The following is a 21,297-nucleotide window of genomic DNA, read 5'->3' as shown; positions in this document are numbered from 1 at the left end:
ATGTTTGACAATTTTTTTTTCAAACAGTTTTTTTGTTACATATTTTACCTTTTTTTATAAACAAAGTGTTGTCCTGGTTTCCCCCCCCCTTTACATCTTTTATTATGCATAGTACATTTTACATCATATTTCCATTTTACATTTCAGTCATCTTATTTTCATTCCATATTCTCCTGCTTAATTTTAATTTCTTCTTAATATATAGACAATATCATTATTTTCCTCTCCAAATTAATCAAATTTAACATATTATTTCCATCTATTATTCTGTTTTACTGTTAATAACATATATCCTCAAGTAGTAAACATTTCATTTAGTTAGTTATCCACAAGTAATAATTTTAATCTATTTCCTTCACATTGTACTGAATATATACCGTTGGCTATATTTACTAGATTTCATTCTATTCTACTAGTAAATCCTTTTCTTTCTTTCCTCCTTTCAACCATTTTCGCTTAATCTCTCAGGAGCTTCATTTCTCTTATATTCTCTTCTCTCCACCCATTTGCCTAGCGCTTTCATTTTCTTGATCTTGAAATTCCTATATTTTTCTTTCCAATCTTTTTTAATTCTGTTGTTTTAGTACCTCTCCCCAATCCCCCCCATCTTTCCCCATTAATCCCACCTTTGCTATTTAACGTTCCCTTTTGGGAGGCAATTTCCCCCTTGTCTCCTTTGGGTATATAACTATAAATCCCAGTATAATCATCTAAGTATTTTTCTTTTTCAATCTTTTTCTTCTATGATATTTTACTGTGCTTCATTGAATTCCTTTCCTTCCTCCTTTTCTCCTTCTCCTTGTTCTTAAGTGTTCCCTCTGAGTTGCCACTGTTTTTTTTCCATGTAGCATTTCACGTACATTTTTTAACATATCAAGTATTTTATTATATACCCAAAATTCCATATTGTCTGTTTAATTAATTTAACAAACTATTTAAACTTTTTCTATTATATCATTTTTACTTAAGCTTAAAGTTCTTTTTTCCTTTTCTTATTGCCAATTTCTAAAGTCCAATTCCATTTTTTATTTGCTTTTTGTCTTCCAACAAAACAGTATGTACAATCCACAACACTGTTGCAAAAACAAATCCTCCTTGTTATTTCTCACACCTTCAAAGTATCTTTATTTGCTACAGTCAAGGTCAGGTTACAGATGTGCTTTCCCCTGTCAATTTCTATTAGGTTTTTAGTATCCTCTTCTCACCAGTAGATGTCTCCCTCTCCACTGTAGGCAATGTGTTCTAGCTGTCAAAAGCTGTCAAAATCCATATTTATTCCATAAAAAATAGAAAAAGTAGCAAAAGAAAGAAAGGAAATTTTTCCCCAAGTTCTTTTATTATTTTTGATGTTTCCAAGTCCAAATATTCGGAATAAAAGTCTTCTAGGGCTTTCCATTTTTGTCTCCGCCCTTTTTCCTCTGTTAAATTCCCCGTCTGCTAAATAGCCGCTAATTTCCACTCCAGGTCTCTTCTTAATCCAAATTTAAAGTTTCTTGATCTTGGGGTGATCACTCTTTTACCCAGATCCAACACTTTGTTCCAGCACGTCTCCTGCTCAAATAGCTTGGTCCAGTTGCCCCGACTTTAAAGCAGTCATTAATGTGGTCACTGCCACTTCTGCTGTCAGGTGAAGAACTTTATCTCAGACCTTTCGAGGATCTGTCAGTTCCTCTTTGGTCTACAAGAGGTTTCTTCTTTTTCACCTGTTCCTCCAGAATGGGTTCTGATCCAAAAGTCCCTAGCATTGGGTGTCTGGTTGGGATTTGGCGGAGCCTGTCAGAACTCCGCTATTTCCCAACCGTTCCCATCGCAGCTCTTCCGGTGAGTGTTTGACAATTTTCTGTATCACCTCCCACTTTAAAAAAAAAATCAACATTTTACCCTATGAAAAGTTTTTTTCTATTTTGAGACCTTATCTGCGTATTAAATACATTTGTTGCCATAATATGTATTCTGAAGCAACCTTATATGTACAAGCCCATCTTGCCGTTCCCTCTACTATCAGGGACCTTTCCTTTGAGTTGGGATTCAGAACTTCATCTGATAAATGAAATGGGAGATCATATTATAAATGATAAGAAAGAAATTGCTCATCAGATGGCTTCTTGTAAAAAAAAAATGTTATATTTATAATCTTAGTAGTAGTTTTCCATAAGTTAGAAGAATTATTTTTAATTCTTATTTTAATGAGTCCCATGTTGTTATTCAGTAGAGGACAATTTCACAATACAATTTTTTTTTAAGTCAGGGAATGAAAGAGAGAAAAAAGTTGAAATATTCTGAATAATAATAATTTCTCTTTGTAATATCTCAGATCAGTTTTCAACCTAGGTCATCACTGTGCTTGAAACACCCAGCCCTATAATTCCCTTGTCTCTGTCTCTTAGCAACTGGTACTGTTGACTGCCACTTTCCAATCATGCAAGATTGCTTCTTTAGTACTAGAATTATGCCTTATAAATGATAGATTTCTTTAAACCTTAGCTTGTGTAGAAAAGAGTAAACTATTTACGTTCAAAAAGATTTTTTGATTAGTGTTTAATGACTGCTTTAATTTTCATTATCCATTTTAATATCAAAATGCCTGACAGAAATGAAAAACTGGTTAAAATCGTCTTCCTGTTTCAATAGATGAAGGTACATACTAGGCTTGTTTAGTATGCTTACTTTATGAAAATAGTATTGTTTTCTTTTATGTTTATTTACAATAATTATTTTCAAATATACCATTGAGTTTTTTCATCAACAATATCCCACAGTGAATACTCTATACTCTATTCCTGTCTCAACGTAATTGTTCTGGATTTTTGTTTAATTTGTAAAACAGGATCGCCTCATTTTCTGTGGTTAAATTCAATCTTGGTGTTTTGGATTTTTTTTTACTTGCATCTTGTTAACCATCTAAACCAAATCATCTTCTTTTATTGTGAGATAAATTTGCTATCTACCTAGAAATTGAATTCAATCTGTTTTCTTTAATCTAAAATTTAAGCTCATTTTAAAAAAGGATCATGTAGCTCCCTCAAAAGTCTTTTGGTTTTATTTTTCCTGCTCATATAATTTTCATATAATTTTCATGTAATTGAGTGCAGATGTAACAAACCAATCCCAACAAATAATAGTTTGCCCAGGAATAATTCATGTGCCCATACAGTACATGTCTGCCTGGCTTCTCTTTTTCTTTTTTTTCTATTGCTCATTCTATTCATTAAGACTCTCTTTCTCTTAAAGCCTCCGTTTTACCAATACCTTTATATAAATTTAAAATGATATATTTTATATTAGTCTACATTTATTTCTGCAAATGAATAATGTCTTATTTGAGTTTTGCACCATGACTACCAGTCATAAAATATTTAGCAGAACAATATTTAGAAAGGTACAGATAAATCTGCAACTAATTCTTTGTATCCTATTAGTCTATTGAAGTAGCATTTTAAAATATTGTGAGTGTGTTAAGTAAATGTCATCTTCAGCCTCAAAACTGTCAGAAATGTTCTGATTTTAAACTCATCATTTTCATGTAGATTTTCTGGTATTTATTAAAGTTCTTTCTGTCTTTGCTCTCAGATTATTTTGATTATTCTGACATCCATTGTTCTTACTTTTGAATATGAATGATAATGTTATTTTCTTTGTTTCCTTGACATTAAATGAGTACTTTTGCATTGTTGTTGTTGTTAGTTGTGAAATCATGTCCAACCCATTGCGACCCAATGGACAACGTTCCTCCAGGCCTTCCTGACCTCTAGCATCCTCTGGAGTCCATTTAAGCTCAGGTCTACTGCTTCAGTGGCTCCATCCAGCCACCTCATTCTCTGTCGTCCCCTTCTTCTTTTGCCCTCAATCTTTCCCAGCATTAGGCTCTTCTCCAGTGAGTCCTTCCTTCCCATTAGGTGACCAAAGTATTTAAGTTTCATCTTCAGGATCTGGCCTTCTAAAGAGCCCTCAGGGTTGATCTTCTCTAGCGCTGACCGGATTGATTGCCTTGCAGTCCAAGGAACTTGCAGGAGTCTTTTCCAGCACCATAGTTCAAAGGCCTCAATTCTTTGGCACTCAGCTTTTCTTATGGTCCAACTTTCACAGCCATATATTGCAACTGGAAAAACCATAGCCTTGATTATACACACTTTTGTTGTCAGAGTGATGTCTTTGCTTTCTAGTATGTTGTCTAGATTTGCCATAGCTTTCCTTCCCAGGAACAAGCGTCTTTTAATTTATTGGCTGCAGTCCCCATCTGTGGTGATCTTGGAGCCCAGGAAAATAAAATCTGTTCCCCATCTATTTGCCAGGAATGGATGGATGCCATGATCTTAATTTTCTTAATGTTGAGTTTCAAGCCAATTTTTGCACTTTCCTTGTTCACCCGCATCAAGAGGCTCTTTAGTTCCTCTTTACTTTCTGCCATTGGAGTGGTATCATCTGCAGTGTTCCCTCTAAGGTGCACAGGTGCGCGGGCACACATGTGGAAAGTAAACACCGCGCAGCAGTTTCTAACTGCTACACAGTGTAATTTCCCCGACACGGACTGCAGTCTGCAGAGTGGCTGCACAATCGCGATTGAAACCCCCTCCAGCTAAACAGGAGTCTTGAGGTGCAGCAGGGCAGCAAAGTGACTGGGTTGAGGACTTGAGGTGGCTCGGGATTCCTGGAGCAACTATTTAGAGGGAACATTGCCCACAGCTGCCTTTGCACAAGTTTAAGAAGGCTAAATTTGCCTCATTGGGGGGGGGGGGAGGGAGTGATTGGCCGAAACTCGCTGAAAGAAAGTTCCGTGTCTTTCTGATCCGCATGATTAATTCAGCCTCTAAGATAAACGCATTGTGTGAAAGCAGCTGGCTATTTCTTCCTCTCCAGCATCCGTGCCTCGATTAACACATAAAAGCCCACAAGGGGTGGGGGTGGGGGCTGGTCACGAACCAAGAATGAGCCAACTAAGCTGAGCGTGGGTTGCTCCACAGAGAGCAACCCACGCTCGAGAGAAACAGCGGCAGTGACGCAACGAGGTAGAAAGTGAAGGCTGGAGGCTCACTGCCGCTGTTTCTCTTGAGGTTACCTACTTGAGGCTCACATTGGCAAATCCAGGGTGGCGCGACAGCGATCCTAGATTCCCACCTAGAGCATGTGCGCCATAGAATCCAAATGCAGAAAGCAGGATCTGTTTCCTCGTGCATCTCTCTCTTTCAAAGAAAATCTTCCTTGTTCTACCTCTCCTAGCTGCAATCTCAGCTATCTTTGAGTCTCCAACCGGTCAAGTGACATCACGTGATATTTGATAACTCATTGGGATTTTCAAAGCTATTGAGAATATTTTTGCTTTTAAGCTAATTACACTTCCTATCTGTCAGTTTATCTGTGCAATTTTGTTGGATATTTTGGGTCACTAGTTACTATCATTAGTTATATGCAGAATTGTCTCCCAGAGCTCAGTAGTAATAGGTTACTGAAACCACCTGTATAGAGAGGAACAAATTGCCACAATTTTTTAAACAATCAGCAAACATTATTGAACAGACAGGCAATAAATCCTTGAGTTTACAAATTAATGATGGAAGAAAACTGTTAGATGTGAATCAGACTTTATGCATGGGGATTTTAATCATTTTACTCATTTAAAATAGCAAATTGCATATAATATATTAAAATGAAGTATATCAAGTGAAATTCATTAAAATGAAGTATATCAAACATTTACTATTTTAATATTACTAGTATTAAATGCCATTTATATATTCATTTCAAAGCTCTTTTTTATTTAATCCAAAATGAGTTTGAAAAGATAATTGTGGTGAGTTTGCTTTTGAACAAATATTTCTAAATTTATTCGTTTACAATTTTTAAATTTTTATTAGTTTGATTTGATATAAAACTGATTTCATTGTTGTCTTGGGTGACATCTGTGAAAAAAATTCAGGTGCTCAGGCATGAAAATGTGCCACTCAAACACTATACTTTTCCACCCACACTGAAAAAAAATTAGAGGGAACATTGATCATCTGCATATCTGAGGTTATTGATTTCTCGTGGCAATCATAATTCCAATTTTTGATTCATCTAGCTCCGCCTTTCTCATGATGTGCTCTGCATATAAGTTAAATAGGTTGGGTGGCATTATACAGTCTTGCCGGACGCCTTTCCAAATTTTGAACCAATCAGTGGTTCCATCCAGTTCTCACTTTTGCTTCTTGACCCGCATATAGGTTTCTCAAGAGACAAATAAGATGGTCTGGTACTCCCATCTCTTTAAGAACTTTCCACAATTTGTTTTGTGATCCACACAATCAAAGGCTTTAGCATAAGTAGAAGCAGAAATAGATGTTTTTCTGGAACTCCCTAGCTTTCTCCATGATCCAGTGTATGTTGGCACTTTGATCTCTAGTTCCTCTGCCTCTTCAAAATCCTGCCTGTACTTCTGGTAATTCTTGATCCACATGCTGCTGGAGCCTAACTTTTGTAGGCCAGTATTGTAGCCCAGTATTGCTTTCCCCATTCTTTTATTGACTATAAAGGCTATGCCATTTCCTCTGAGGGATTCTTGCCTGCAATAGTATACCTGATGGTCACCTGATTTAAATTCACCCATTCCTGTTCATTTTAGTTCGCTGATTGCTAAGATGTCAATGTTCAGTCTTGTCATCTCTTGTTTGACCACATCCAGTTTGCCTTGATTCATGGATCGTCCAGGTTCCTAAGTAGAGATCTTTAGAGCATCACACTTCCTTTCTTTTCTTTATTTTTAAGACAAGTTTTATTGCAATTTTTTTCCCATCATACATACTTTATGGACAGAATGTGGATCAGATCACATCTTATGCATCATATTCATGATCATAGTTTCAATATATTCTAATCTTCCCACTTTTATCAATATTCATCTCTTTTGTATAATCTTTTGTATAATCTTTTGTATAATCCTTACATTATTCATTTAAGCTTACATTACTAAACATGCTTTTCTTTTTGTCTTCAACTAATTACTATTATTTCATCTTTACAAATTAATCATTTTTAATCATAGCTTTGCTATTCCAACTTCCACAGTATTATTCTCTTTACATAATTCTTTATCATTTCTTATTCATTTTTTACACATTTTTTACACATAGCATGGAAACCGCCTTGGTCGCACTGACCAATGATCTCTGACCGCACTGACCGATGATCTCTGGAGAGCCGGGGATGGGGGTCATGCCTCTGTCCTAGTGCTCCTTGACCTCTCAGCGGCCTTCGATACCATCGACCATGGTATCCTTCTGCGACGACTGCAGGAGGTGGGGGTGGGAGGCACCGTTCTACGGTGGTTCTCCTCCTACCTCTCGGACAGGTCACAGTCGGTGTTGGTCGGAGGGCAGAGATCGACCCCTAGGCCCCTGAATTATGGGGTGCCACAGGGTTCGGTCCTGTCCCCCCTCCTGTTTAATATCTACATGAAGCCACTGGGTGAGATCATTCGACGGCACGGGATAAAATACCATCAGTATGTGGACGATACACAGCTGTATCTGTCCGCCCCATGCCAACTCAGTGAAGCGGTTGACGTGATGTGTCAGTGCCTCGAGGCTGTTAGGGTCTGGATGGGGGTTAACAAGCTTGCACTCAATCTGGATAAGACCGAGTGGCTGGTGTGTTTCCCTCCCACTAATTGGCCAAGTTTTCCATCTCTCAGGCTGGGGGGTCAAACAGTACGCCCCTCAGACAGGGTTCGCAATTTGGGAGTCCTCCTGGACCCACAGATGACTTTTGAACACCACTTGTCAGCTGTCAGCATTTGCCCAGGTTTGCCTGGTGCACCAGTTGCGTCCCTACCTGAACCGGGAGGCCCTCGCCCTTGTGACCTCAAGACTGGACTACTGCAATGTGCTCTACATGGGGCAGCCCTTGAAGAGCATTCGGAGACTTCAGCTTGTCCAGAATGCAGCCGTGCGAGCGATTGTGGGTGCACCCTGGTACACCCACTTACACCTATCCTCCGCGAGCTGCACTGGCTGCCTATCGGTCTTCGGATACACTTCAAGGCGCTAGTCGTCACTTATAAAGCCCTTCATGGTATTGGACCTGGGTACTTGAGAGACCGCCTGCTGCCAATTACCTCCAATAGACCAATTAGATCCCACAGATTAGGCCTCCTCCGAATTCCATCCACTGGCCAATGCCGACTGGCGACTACCCGGAGGAGGGCCTTCTCTGTGGCTGCTCCGGCCCTCTGGAACAAGCTCCACGTGGAGATTCGGACCCTCACCACCCTCCAGGCTTTCCGCAAAGCCCTTAAAACCTGGCTGTTCCGACAGGCCTGGGGCTGATGAGTTCCTGTCCCCGCTCAAATGGTGTGCCTGTTGAGTTGTTTTTAAATTGTGGTATTGTTTGTCCATGTCTTTTTTTCCCCTATTTGTATCCCCTATCCCCCCCCCCCCCGACTTGGGTTGTGAGCCACCCTGAGTCCCTTCTGGGAAAAGGGCGGCATAGAAATATAATAAATTCAATTCAATTCAATAGTTAACATCACTCTACACCTGTATTTCACCTTTTTCCAGTTATTTACACTATTTTTTCTTCCCAGAAAATATCTCACGAATTCCCCTTCTCCAATCATTAACATTTTAAATTCCCAACATTGTTTAAATTACATTAAAAATTAATAGTATTTATTTAATTATCTACTTTCATATTCCCATCTACTGATATAACTCATTATATACACCACCAGATACATCCACACCTGGTCGTCCTTTCGGCTTTGGGCCTGCCACTTCATTGTTTCTGGTGCTACTAGTACTAGCCCCCTGCTCTTCCCCAGTAGCATATTGGATACCTTCTGACCTGAGGGGCTCATCTTCCGGCATCATATCTTTTTGTCTTTTGGTGCCATCCATGGGGTTTTCATTAAAAAGATACTGGAGTGAATTGCCATTTTCTTCTCCAGTGGATCACGTTTTGTCAGATCCACCTGTCTCTCATGTGTGACCCTGCATGGCATAGCTCATAGCTTCATTGAGCTACGCAAACCCCTTAATCACGACAAGGCAGTAAACCATGAAGGAGCATTTTCAAGACCAGGCTATTGCATATTGTATGCTTTTCACTCCAAGCAGCCCAGACTTGAAAAGGCATGGCTGGGGTGGAGGAGCAGTGCTCCTTAACAAGCTCAAAAACTGCTCCAAGCCGGCTAGAACTGAAGATGCTCATGCCAGTAAAGAGCAGCGGCTGGAGGCTTCTCACACCGAAAAATAGAGGTGGCAGCTGTAGCTGGCGGGGAGCCAAGTGGTGACGACTCAGCCTTGGTTTGCCTTCCCCTCTGCAACCAGATGCAGGAGGAAGATAATGTCATGGGATGAAAGAAAGAGGCAGTTATGGGGAAGGAGGCAGGGAGATTGAGTGAGGGACACAGCCTCTGAAGGAGGGGAAACAAGGCAACGGGTGGCGAAGGATGAGTGGGCGGCATGCAAGAGGAGGCCCTGGTATGTCCAGAGCAGGGGACTGGTGCGTCCCTGACCTGAGGCGAAGGAAGAACAGGTGGCATGTGGGCAGAAGGGTGGTGATTGGTGAGGCCAAAAGGTGGCCTTGTCTCGCCGTGTCCATTCTGAGGCAGTCCTTTGCCGAGTGCTTTACCTTCAGAGGTAGCTATGGTGAGCAGAACAGGTGAGGCACGGATATTAGCTGGGCTGCATGGCCAGCATGGTAGGCCACGATGAAAGCAGGCAAGCTGGCGGCACCACGTGGGATGGTGGGAGGAAGATGTGACTTGCAAGCTTACCCAGGCCTATTAGGGCCGCTCAGTAGAGCTGCAGGCACCATGTGGGAAGACAGGCAAGCTGCCTGGCCCATAGATACTGTGTGGTCAACACAAGCAAGGAGCCAAACAGAAGCAACAGGTATGCCAGAGGGGTGAGATGAGAAATAACTGGGTGGGGTTGGTGGGCAGGGCAAGCAGGTGGGTGGGGCGAGTGAGCAGAGTGAGTAGCGGGCAGGGTCAAGTGGCGAGCGAGGCCAGCCAATGGTGGGATTTGCCAGTTCTCTGAACTGCTCAAAATGTTCACTACTGGTTCGCTCGAACTGGCACGAATCAGCTGAATACCACTTCTGATATAGACACAAAATATCATATTGTATGTCTATCTCTTAAAAGCGCGCACTTTCCAATTAAGAAAGCTGATAAATTATATCTCAGTTGGCAACCTGGTTCTATTATTATTAATTGATATGTTGGTATTTAATTTCCTGAGATGTTTTAGACTGGTAGTGCCATTTGGGTTGTTTTGGATCATAATTCCTGCAGCTTTCCTACAATTGCATAACTATAGTGCAACTCAGCATTGCATTTTCTTGTTGTATTAATATTGGTATATAAAATCTTGTTTTGTAGAGCAAATAGAGAAGCTCTACAAAGTTTTGTACACGAAACTTTTTTTAACGAAAAAAGTAAGGTTTTGACCATCTTTATTATTAGTACCTTTTATTAGTACTTTATTATTAGGTATTATATTTTACATATTTATTTGTAGTTAGCTTCATGTAGTGCTTAAGGCAACAAGCTAGAAAACTTCTAGTCCTGCCTTAAACATGAAAACTGACTGTGTGACTTTGAGCCAGTTCCTCTCTCTGAACTCAGCCCACCTCTGAAAGTTGTTGTTATCAGGAAAATACAAGGTGGGAAGAGTATGAAGTATGTTAATAAATTTGAATTACTTATACAAATAATAACGATAGAATAAATAAATAAATAATAAACAAACAAACAAACAAGCAAGCAAATCTGAAGATAGAATTACATCAAACCATACTTTTTTTTCTTTACTTGTATATATGCATATATGTTTATATGTATGTGTATCTCTGTGTGTGTGTGTGGTTATTATAAGCATTAGAATAATATGCAGTATATGCTTTATATACTTTTCAAAGTCCTGGTAGCTGCTTATTACTAAGAAAGCTAGATTTTCACAGAATTTTATTACAAATATATTGAAAGGAGAAAATGTATTAGGTTATAATGGTCTTGAAAAGAGGGTATGTTGACTTAGGTCTTATTTATCATTAGGATGAGTATTCCTTGATCTTCTTACTAACTATCCATTGATAAAGTAGAGAGATGCCATCCTCCTCCTATTTTTTTTAAAGTTATTTTTATTTTTCAAAACAAACACAACACATAAAATCTTCCTTTTTTACATACTGTAGAAAGTGTATCAGTTGGTTACAAAAGACTTTCGTGCATCTCTTCCACAGTCATCAAGCATAATTAATATTAACTCAAGTATTTTAACTCAGATATTTATACATGTTACCTCCATTTTCAATTGACTATAGTTGTTTAAACGTCCTTCGTCATAAAATATACCAAGATTTAATACATAACCACATACTGGCATTTCATTTACTATTTCTAAAATCCTCCAATGACATTAAATCCTTATGTCCTATTCTAGCTAAATCCATAATATTTAATAACAAAGTTTTCTATCCTTCTTTCCAAATCACTGTTTAAAATTTACATCTCATTTCCTTATGTTGTACCCATATCTATATCTATGTCTATGTCTGTCTGTCTGTCTGTCTGTCTATCTATCTATATGAACGTTATTATCATTATCCCTCCTTTATTTAACTATATCCTGCATTGTATCATCCCCCCCCCCAGTAATCAAAACTTAACTGAATCTAACTTAATTCTTTTTTATTATTATTATTAACCTTTATATATAATCCAAAAGGATTTCTAATCTTCCTTTCATGGGTACCATTCAATAATCATATTCAGTTATTACTTATCATAACACTACACATTGTATACATTATTATTATTATCAATTATTTATTTAACTATATCTATTATCACTAAATTTCGCTAAGTTTAACTAGTTTTAAATTATACTCTTCCATCTATCAACCTGTATCTTTTCAATAACAAAACAGTGTCATATCTTCTGCCATTTATGGCATCAGTCCTCTAATCATCTCCTTAATCAACTTTGTATGGACTCCTCTTAGCAACTCTTTGCTTATAAAATCTCTCATGTAATTTTGATGCCCTTCTTCTGTTTCCTTAATCAGCTTATCTTTGATTATCGGTGGTGTTATCAAAACTATTGCTAATAAGATTTCTCTCTTTAAATCCATAAATTCTTTTATTTTTTCCTCTTCTGTATCTTCCCATCTGGGGTAGGTTTTTCCTCCATTTAATTCCTCTTTCAGTATTCCACTCTTTCCATTTTTAGAAACAAACCAATCACCATAAATAGCAGCAATTTTAATTTCTTTATATTCATTTTCCTCTTTGATTTTTTGGATCTTAACCACCACTTTTTCCATTTGATGAAAATCTTCGGCTTCGGGGGGAGGAGCCGCCGCCGTCGGGAGCTCAACAAAGCTCCTGCCAGGACTCTGGTTCGTATATCTTATAAGATCTATAGATATCTCCCCTTTCTGGCAGAAAGGGGCAGGGAGAAGGTCAGTCGTTAGGATCTCTTTGTAATTCATAGCTTTTCTTTTTGCTGTGAATGGAGAAGAGGTTCAACATTAGCTGAGCCTTTACTCCGGCCAGTTTTCCGCGCTGCCTTTTTTGCAGCCTAGGCAGATTGCCTCCCCCCCCCAGGACAAAGCTAAGCTATTTAAAAGCCAATCCGGGCGGGGACCATTCCCGAGGAACTTCTTCTATTACTATTTAAAATACCAGCTTCAATTTCGCAAAAGGCTCCCTTTCTTTTTTAGCTGCGTCACAAGATGGCGATCTCGTAGCTTTTGTGTTTGATCTGACGTACCTAGTTGACCCTACCCTCCTGAAGGCTTCTCCGTACTAATTGCTAAAAGATTAACTGAGGGGAGCAGAGACTTTGATTTTTGGCTCGCTTGATCGCTTGTCTTTTATTTTTATCTGGAATGGCTCCCAAACCTAAACAGAAGCGCTTCCTTAATAACATATCTCCAAAAACTGCTATGAAGTCGCTACCCTTGTCTCCTACACCCTCCACGGGAGATTTGCTAACACAAGAATTCCTTTTCAAAACGCTTAATGATTTCAGACAGGAGATTAATCAACTGATATCGGATTTATGTGATCAATTTGATGCTAAAATTGCTCAGGCAAAGCAGGATATGATCGGAGTAATGACAGTCATGACAGATTATATTGCTGAAACGGAGGACAAATTGGAACTTTTGGAAGAAACTAACCTTAACCTGATATCAAAAATTCAAACGTTACAACAGGAAATTGAAACCGCTCAAAGAGAACTTGCCATGATAAATTTTAATAAGACTGCCTTTGCTATAAGGGTTAGAGGACTGCGTGAAAACCAACAGGAGAATTTGAAACAGACTTTCTTTGAGGCTTTCAGTCGCTTGGTGGGAAGTCCGGGACCTAACTTTGATTGGCAGATTCAAAGAATTTACCGCCAGAATTCCTGGGTAGCAAAACAGCGACAGCTTCCGAGGGACATAATAATATACTTTACTACAAGGGAATCTAGAAATGAGATAATACAGAGGCTCTACGGAAAGAGGTTGAGAATTGATGGGGAGGACTTGATTGTTTTTAAAGAGATTCCATTTCAAATATTAAGAACAAGAAGACAGTACGCTTTCTTAACCGAAGAACTCAGAAACTCTCAGATTTCATACAAATGGGAAGTCCCAGCTGGTATTACAGTTACATTTGGTAACCAAAAACACCGCATTAATTCCGTCTGTGAAGCCCGAAAATTTTACTACGAGACCCTGAAGGCGGGACTTCCTGATTCATCCGGATCTGGGGAGAGACAAGGAGAAGGAGAAGACAAACAGCGAGACACGTGGCTACAAGGCGGAGGGTGTTGCTTTTCTCTTCCGGAAGGGCAGAAGACTAAAGAATAAAGACTAAGCGATGTTTTTAAAGTTTTATGATTTCCGTCTGGGATAAAATGGAAAAGTGGCATATCGATGATGAGACATGGAGACTGAAAGAAGCGTTGCTGATTGTGGACATATATTGTACAGAAGTTTTGTCTGAACTCTAACTCAAATTGTGCATGAACTATTTTCTTAGGCGAGGAGAGCGGAAATTGTGATCTTTTTGAGTTGCGGTTTGGGACGAACGGAGTTGGGAGGTGCGTGGGAGAGGGAAGGGTAGCGAAAGCTTAATTAGATTACCTGGGGCTAGAACGCAAGCTGATGTTTGTTTGAGTTGCTATATCAATATAAGGTTAAGAAAGATTGGTCGGAGAATCTTCAGGAAAGTGGAGTAAACATGGGAGGAGCAATGAATGTGGATAAAATATATATGTGGATATGGATAAAGGCAGGGTGGAAGGTAAAAAATTTATATGTGAAGGTGGGTAAGGATAGAAAGGGAGGTGTTGGAAATGAAAAATGAAAGAAGTATTTGAGTTTAATGGTGTTATAGAAAGGTTTGGATATTTGGATAAAAAAGAGATAAATTAAAGGTCTGAATATATAGACAAAGCAAGGAGACTTTTAGTTGGGGAATTCTAATTGATCAACTTACCTGGCTCTAATACAGTTTGAAACCCTGCAAGTAGCAAAATAATCGAAATTTGGAATGAGCTACATTGTTTAAGATTTACAGATAATGGGAAGCTGTGTTAACGTAGTGGGTTTATTGACCCTTCTTGTTTCTTTCTTCTTTTTGTGTGTGGGTGTGGGTTTTTTTTTTTTTTTTTAATTTCTTATTTTCTACTATTTTTCCTTTTTCTTTTTGGCTTTACTTTTATCTTATTTTTTTTTTATTTTAAAGTTAGCTGGCCTTATTATACTCAAATGCTTGTTAAAGAATTATGCCGGGTATGGGACCTGCGAAGCCGTAAGGGGGTTAGGGAGGGGGGATTATAGGGGGGTGGGGGGAGGGTGGAATTACAGTTTCAATCCTTAGAACAATAAGAATTCACTTGTGTACTGCGGCTCGTTTTTCTTTTTTTTTTCTTTTTTCTTTTTTTCTTTTTCTATTTTTATTTTAAAAACAAATTGAATTGTATGGATACACCAAAGTGAGGAGAAGAGGGAAAGAGAAGGGAGAAGTGAAGAGGGAGTGAGAGGGAATGTAAGGAGGGTGAAATGGAGGGAGGGGGAGATGTCTGAGGGGGTAGGGAAGTAGAAGAGGGGAATGCTGGAGGGGTGAAAGGAAAGTTGGAGGGGGAGAAGAGAGGGTGTATGGGGGAATGAAGTGTTATGTTGGGTGTTTTTTTTCCCTTTTTTCTTTTTTTTTATGCACAGTATATAAGTGATTGTATAAAATGAAAATGAAATAAATAAAATGTATTTTGGAAAATCTTCAACATCTCCGTCATATTTTACTCTTAGATGCATTAAGTAATCCAACTTGTTCTCTATCTTCTAACTTGTATTTGATAATTTCTGAATTTTTAAGAGTATCTTTTGCAGATTGAAAACTTCTTTCTGGTGTTGATACTGCACCATGATTTCCAGCTGACAAACACTGCTGCTCTAGCTTAAAAGTTTTTAACAAAATTAAGCATCACAATAACATTTCACTTTTCTCTGGTTAAAAATCTACTTCAAAGGAACATATGTGTGCTTTTCTTCTTCTTTTTATCACTCTCTATAAACAAGCTGTGAGTCCTTGAAGTGCCAAGCCAGGATAATCAGTGAAAAAAGTATTTCGTTTCCAATGCACAAACCTCTAGCCTCCGAGTAGTAATGTTACAATATTACAAAGTTACCATTTCTTTGTTTCTTTTTGTATCTTTTTGTATTTCAAGTTAAAAAAAGGTCTGATTCTTAAATGTTAGAAAAACACCCACAGTAATGAAAGAGGAGAGTTTTAGCCCATAGATTACAAAGAATAGTCAAAGAAAAAAATAGAAGAAGGAAACTTAATCCGTTTGTTTTAAAAGGCTTGCATAAATTCCACTTAAAAAGTAAGATAACCCACTGTTCAAACCAGTCCAAATTTAATTCTGCCGCTTATTTCTTCTGTTCTCCAATTAAAAGTAATTTTAAGTTTTTTTTATAGGCAGTCACTCTTAAAACAGTAAAAATTCCTCACCAGCTGAAAACACTTTCTCTTTCCATTTCCTTCCATTTTGGAGCCTCCCCGACCATCAGCCATTTGGCTGGATTTTTTTGTCACCGGCTTGAAGAGACTTTGCGATGTTCCTGTGATCAGCAAGATTTATTTTTCCCGTTCACCGTCTCTGCGGGACGGGTTAGGTCCATTTGGACCACCCAGAGACAAAAGTATCGACTGCAATCTCAGAGCATTGAGATCGCACGTCATGTCATTGCGATTTTGGCTCCTCCCATCCTCATCCTTCTGTTAAAGAGGGAATGTGCAGATAGCTTTTTTCCAAGCTCTGGGAACTCTTTTATACTATTAAAATTGATGCTAAATCCTAAATAGTATTTTACATATAATAGAAGCTATTTAAATTCAAAGAAGAATATTCTCTGTAGATGCCAACTGGCCGTGTATTTTTCATAAGTACTATTTTAGATATGTAGAGACCAAACACAATTTCTTCTGTACATGTTTAATGTCGACGATTTAAAATGTCCTCTTACTGTTATTGCAGGCCCTGCTTGATGGCTTGTCAGATCTCCCCAAATGGTATGGAATAAAGGAAATGCAAGCTAATTGGCTTGGGGATTGTACTGGATGTTATTTTGAGTTTATGCTGAAAGTAAGTTGTTCCTTGGAAATAATTGAAAAGTATTTTCCCCAATAAATTGCAAATGGTTGAAAGTTGTTTGAATTTATCTGTGAAATATGGATAGAGTCATTTGAAATTGGATTGTATGAAGAGTAATTGAGGTGTACTTTCTGACAGCAGAAAATAAATGATTCTGATGATGGAGAAAGCTACAGTTACAGTTATTAAGAACAAAAGGGGACTTTCAATATTCAATATTACATTTCAAAATTACATTAGATGTGGCTCTTAAAATATAAAAGCATGTATGGCCACCTTAACAATAACATATTAGTAAGAAAATGCACAAGTAAAGCCTTTTTAAATAAGGAAGAAATGATGTGAAACCCCAGAAAAAGCTTTCAAGCTATGTGAGCCAAGTTTCATAAAGTTAAGTACAGTAACTACAGTCCATTTATGATTCTAGCTAATGATCACAAACTTATTGACCAACTTGATCAGGTCCAAAAATTCATAGTCAATATAAAGAAAGCAAAGTTTAGCAGTATGTTTAAATCAAATTAGAGTATGCTATTTTGAGATGCAAAATATGGTCCTCAAAACGCAACTAGTATGTCTTCAGTGTTTCAGATTTATTGGCAAAGAAATGAAGTTTTGAATATATTGTGATAATTCTACTTCCTTGTTCAACAGATTAATAACAAACCCACAGGAGAAACAATAGCAGCATATGCCTCAGCACCTGAAGCTATATATGGTTCATCCTATTTGTATATCTTATCTAACCATCGGTTGTTACACAGAAATAGCCTTCTTAAAGAAATCTTCCAGAGGGAATTTGTTCAAGAAAGAGGTGATTTACTGTCTATTTTAACATTGCTTGATTTGGTCAATTAGAACTGGTCAGTTCACACATACCATATTTCATCATGAGAGATCACACCTACCAAAAAATAGGTACAGATATATAATCTGAATTATGATGGTTATTATAAGGCAAGATTATCACAAAATATACTCTAAGCAAATACTACAATATATAACCTGAATTATGATAGTTATCACTCAAGATTATCAATTATAACCATGTATATGGTTAATTTCCTCTAAAATATTTGCTTATGCTCCCATTAGTCAGAATATAAAATTTTATTGTATTAATCAAGAGGAAAAGAGAGAAATGGTCCCCTTTAAAAGAACAAGCATATTTTGGTAAGCAAAATAGCTAAAACATAAACATAAAAAAATACTCATACATAGACAACACAAGGGCTTTTAAGGAACAATCTTTTAAAAGTTATGTATGGGAACAAGAATGTTTTAGTGTAATAATACTTAGATCTCTTTTTGCCTATTAATTTTCATTGTGATGTTATTCATAAAAATATTTCAAGGGGGAAATTAACTGAAGAGGAAAAAAGTGGAAGAAAGCTTTGGTATTCTTTAAAAGCTAATTAAGTTGAAAAATACTGATCTCACTTCAAACAAATAACATTTGATCTTCAAAGATGGCTTTATTTAGTTAATAGCAAAACATAACATTAGACCTTCCTTTTTTTTTACTTCATGCATGCAGAAAGACAACCCCAAACCAGTAAAAATATAAAGAAAAGATAGGAGAACCTACCTTATATTTTATACTCATCAACAGTTCCTAGTTTACTAATTAATATATTTTTATAATATGAACTGAATGGCGTGGTGGCTCAGCGGTGGGCTTTTCAGCTGGAAAGATGCTGGGCTTTTCAGCTGGAAAGCCAATAGCCCAGGTTCAAAACCTGAGCACCATGCAATGGGATCCCGTCCTCACCCCAGCTCCTGCCAACCTAGTGCTCAAAAGCATGCAGATGCAAGTAGATAAACAGATACCACTTTGGTGGGAAGGTAACAGTGCTCTGTACGTCATGCTGGCCATATGACCATGGAAATGTCTTCAAACAGCCCTGGCTCAATGGTCTTGAAACAGAGATGAGCATGCCCCCTGTAGTCATCAACAAATAGCAGAGTAAAATCCATAGGGACTCCTTTACCTTTCTTAATAGTACAGTACAATTTTTGTTTAAAATATCACAAAATATTTTTCATAAAATACATATTACAACATCCTTTGATATGTAGACAATACTGACTTTTTGAATCGGATTATATGTTCTTAGCAATCATTCTTTAGTGTCTGGTTTTCTAATTTGTCAATGTGATTCTTTAATCCCGTCCCCTTCACTTCTGATAAACAGTTGAATTCCAAAGCTTTTGCATAAAATTCAACATTACATTAACATATTTAACATTTAACACAGTATATACCTTAATAAGATATCTTAAAAAATACCAAAAGATCATATGATCCTAACAATTTTTTTTATATATTCAAGCATAGAAAATTGATATCTATCCTTTCAAATTCATTTTTGTGGAATCTTATTGTACATTTTAAATACATTTTTGATGAATCAAGCATAATCTCACATTTGTGGATACCATTTTAATATGTTAAGAACCTGAATCCAGATTCCAATTCTTTATCCCAGAAATGTCCACTTTAAAAATATTGTTAAATTTTTGTTAGAGATAAATTAAAGGTTTTAATTTTATCATTAATTCTTTCAAGTAAGAGATTAACTCAATTGCCATTGAGGTGGCCAAAGTGTCTGATCCATATTAGTCTTTTAGAACACTTGAAAATTAGGAAAGCAAATTCAATCAAGTTGAGAAAAGTAGAACAAAAATTCTTAGTAATAACTGAACATTTGTGATATGTTTCTGTTTTTAGCCTTTATTTAAATATTTTAATGACAACGTATAGAAATTAGAATATATGTTGAAATACAACTAAAAATATATTGCTACAATAGTAAAAATATAAAAACATAGTAATTAGTTGAGAGAAATTTGAAGAGATATATCCATAAAATATTAATACTATCATAGTCAACTAACATATTATTAAATCTATTTATATAGATTGTCTATTATTCCATATTCTCAGTATTATAGTATATTTCAGTACAATGATATCTATATAATATTTAAATTCTTTATTATTTAAATGTCTTTGTAAGAGCTTTCCTCTCCCTTCAAAAAAGCAGAACTCTTGAAACAGGCAGTATTTCAAAAAGAACTTTTATTGGGAGATAGTGATAGCAAGGAGAATAGGCAGGATCTGAAGTTCCCGCTCAAAACCGTTAGGGGTTAATCCACAGGGGTTAAGTTGTTATGAGAACTTTGAGCTGAGAAGGTGATAAGAAGTTGTTCTCAGGTGCCACTTGCTTGTTCCTCCATCTGAGACAAAACAGATGGCCCCAAACTCATCCCTCCACCCTCCCATTTTCTAGGAAGGTACATCAAAGTAAAGAAAAGACCAGAAATAAGAAAAGTTCTTCAGGGCCGTGTGTTTGGTGCATTGCGCAGTGTTGGTTGACTTCCCTCTGGCTGGAGTTTCTTGGCCAGAATTTTCATTCAGCATGCTGTGGCTCAGTGGCTTTCCTTGCCACATTTGAAGTAGGCTTGGTAGCATCTCACTTTCCTTCATGTGGGGACAGCTTCCAGACTTGGCTGGACCAGTACTGGTTTCTTGCTTGGTCAACTTCAGCCTCCTTCGTAAGGATGTACCAGCTGTGGAGGCAATAACCCTAATCCTTAACCCCACAGGCGATGCAAGCATGGTAGAGGTCATCATTCAGCCTGTCCTTGAAAGAGCCAAGGTGGCGCGGAAGAGCCAAGGTGGCGCAGTGGTTAAATGCAGCACTGCAGGCTACTGCTAGATCAGCAGGTCAGCGGTTCAAATCTCACCGGCTCAGGGTTGACTCAGCCTTCCATCCTTCCGAGGTGGGTAAAATGAGGACCCAGATTGTTGGGGGCAATATGCTGACTCTCTGTAAACCGCTTAGAGAGACCTGAAAGGCCTATGAAGCGGTATATAAGTCTACTGCTATTGCTATTGCTATAAACAGCTCACAAGGATGACTTCTGGTCAGTCCATGCAGCAAGCTAGGTATCAGAATTCCTCAGTGTATTTGGATACTGGGTGGTGACCTTGCCCCACGGTGTTGATGCAAACCCTAGCCTTGCGGTCGGCCAAATGGTCTTCAAACCTCTGTCTCAAGACTGTCATGAAACCATCGAAATTGTGGAACACTGAGGCATTTGTATTGTGTAGGGTCACCATCCAGCAGGCCGCGTCTCCCTCCAGAGCCAGGGTAACAACCCTGACTTTGGCCCCTTGTGTGTGGAGATCTTGCCCATATTCCTGCAGATAGGTGGGAATGTGGGCAAAAGAATCCCAGCTATTGTGGGATTGAACTTGATGCCTGGGGTTGGTGCTATTCGCTCCCTCTGGGGAGCTTGTCCAGTTCCAATCCTGGGGACACTCACAGCCAAGGTCTCTGAGAGGAGAGGTGGCGCTGTTCCGTCTGCAGTCTCGGTTGCATTTGTGGATGTCAGCCAGAGATTCCAACTCATGTCTCCAGCCATGTTGTCGGCTGCCTCGGGCAAGGGTATCTCTTTTGGTTCTCCCTTCCCAGTCTTCCTTCTTCCCCACGCCAATGGACTTCCCTTCACAGGGTCTTCCAGGATAGCCAATTCCTCCATCCAGCCTCTGGTGGTTACATCAGATTGAGACATGGTGGAAGTTTCCTCTCAGCACTTGGCCTCTCCATGTTCACTTCCCTGGTCAGACATTCTTTGCAAGGTCTCCTCGGTA

The 21,297-nt window shown here is 38.2% G+C and overlaps 1 protein-coding gene across 1 annotated transcript in view; it reads left to right on the top strand.

Moving 5' to 3' along the window:
- LARS2 (leucyl-tRNA synthetase 2, mitochondrial) overlaps positions 1-21,297 on the top strand; it is a 155,549-nt gene that overhangs the window by 48,599 nt on the left and 85,653 nt on the right. The window contains exons 8-9 of the mRNA XM_014062366.2: positions 16,521-16,628; positions 17,292-17,451. Of these exons, the coding sequence (XP_013917841.2) occupies positions 16,521-16,628; positions 17,292-17,451 (268 nt within the window). The remainder of the gene's footprint in view (positions 1-16,520; positions 16,629-17,291; positions 17,452-21,297) is intronic.

The sequence above is a fragment of the Thamnophis sirtalis genome, unplaced genomic scaffold, assembly GCF_051295495.1.
Source record: "Thamnophis sirtalis isolate CommonGarterSnake01/CBP01778 unplaced genomic scaffold, rThaSir2_p1.2 scaffold_4, whole genome shotgun sequence".
In the NCBI taxonomy this organism is placed as follows: Eukaryota; Metazoa; Chordata; class Lepidosauria; order Squamata; family Natricidae; genus Thamnophis; species Thamnophis sirtalis.
Note: the sequence above shows the minus strand (reverse complement) of the source record. Positions and strands in the feature narration are given on the sequence as shown.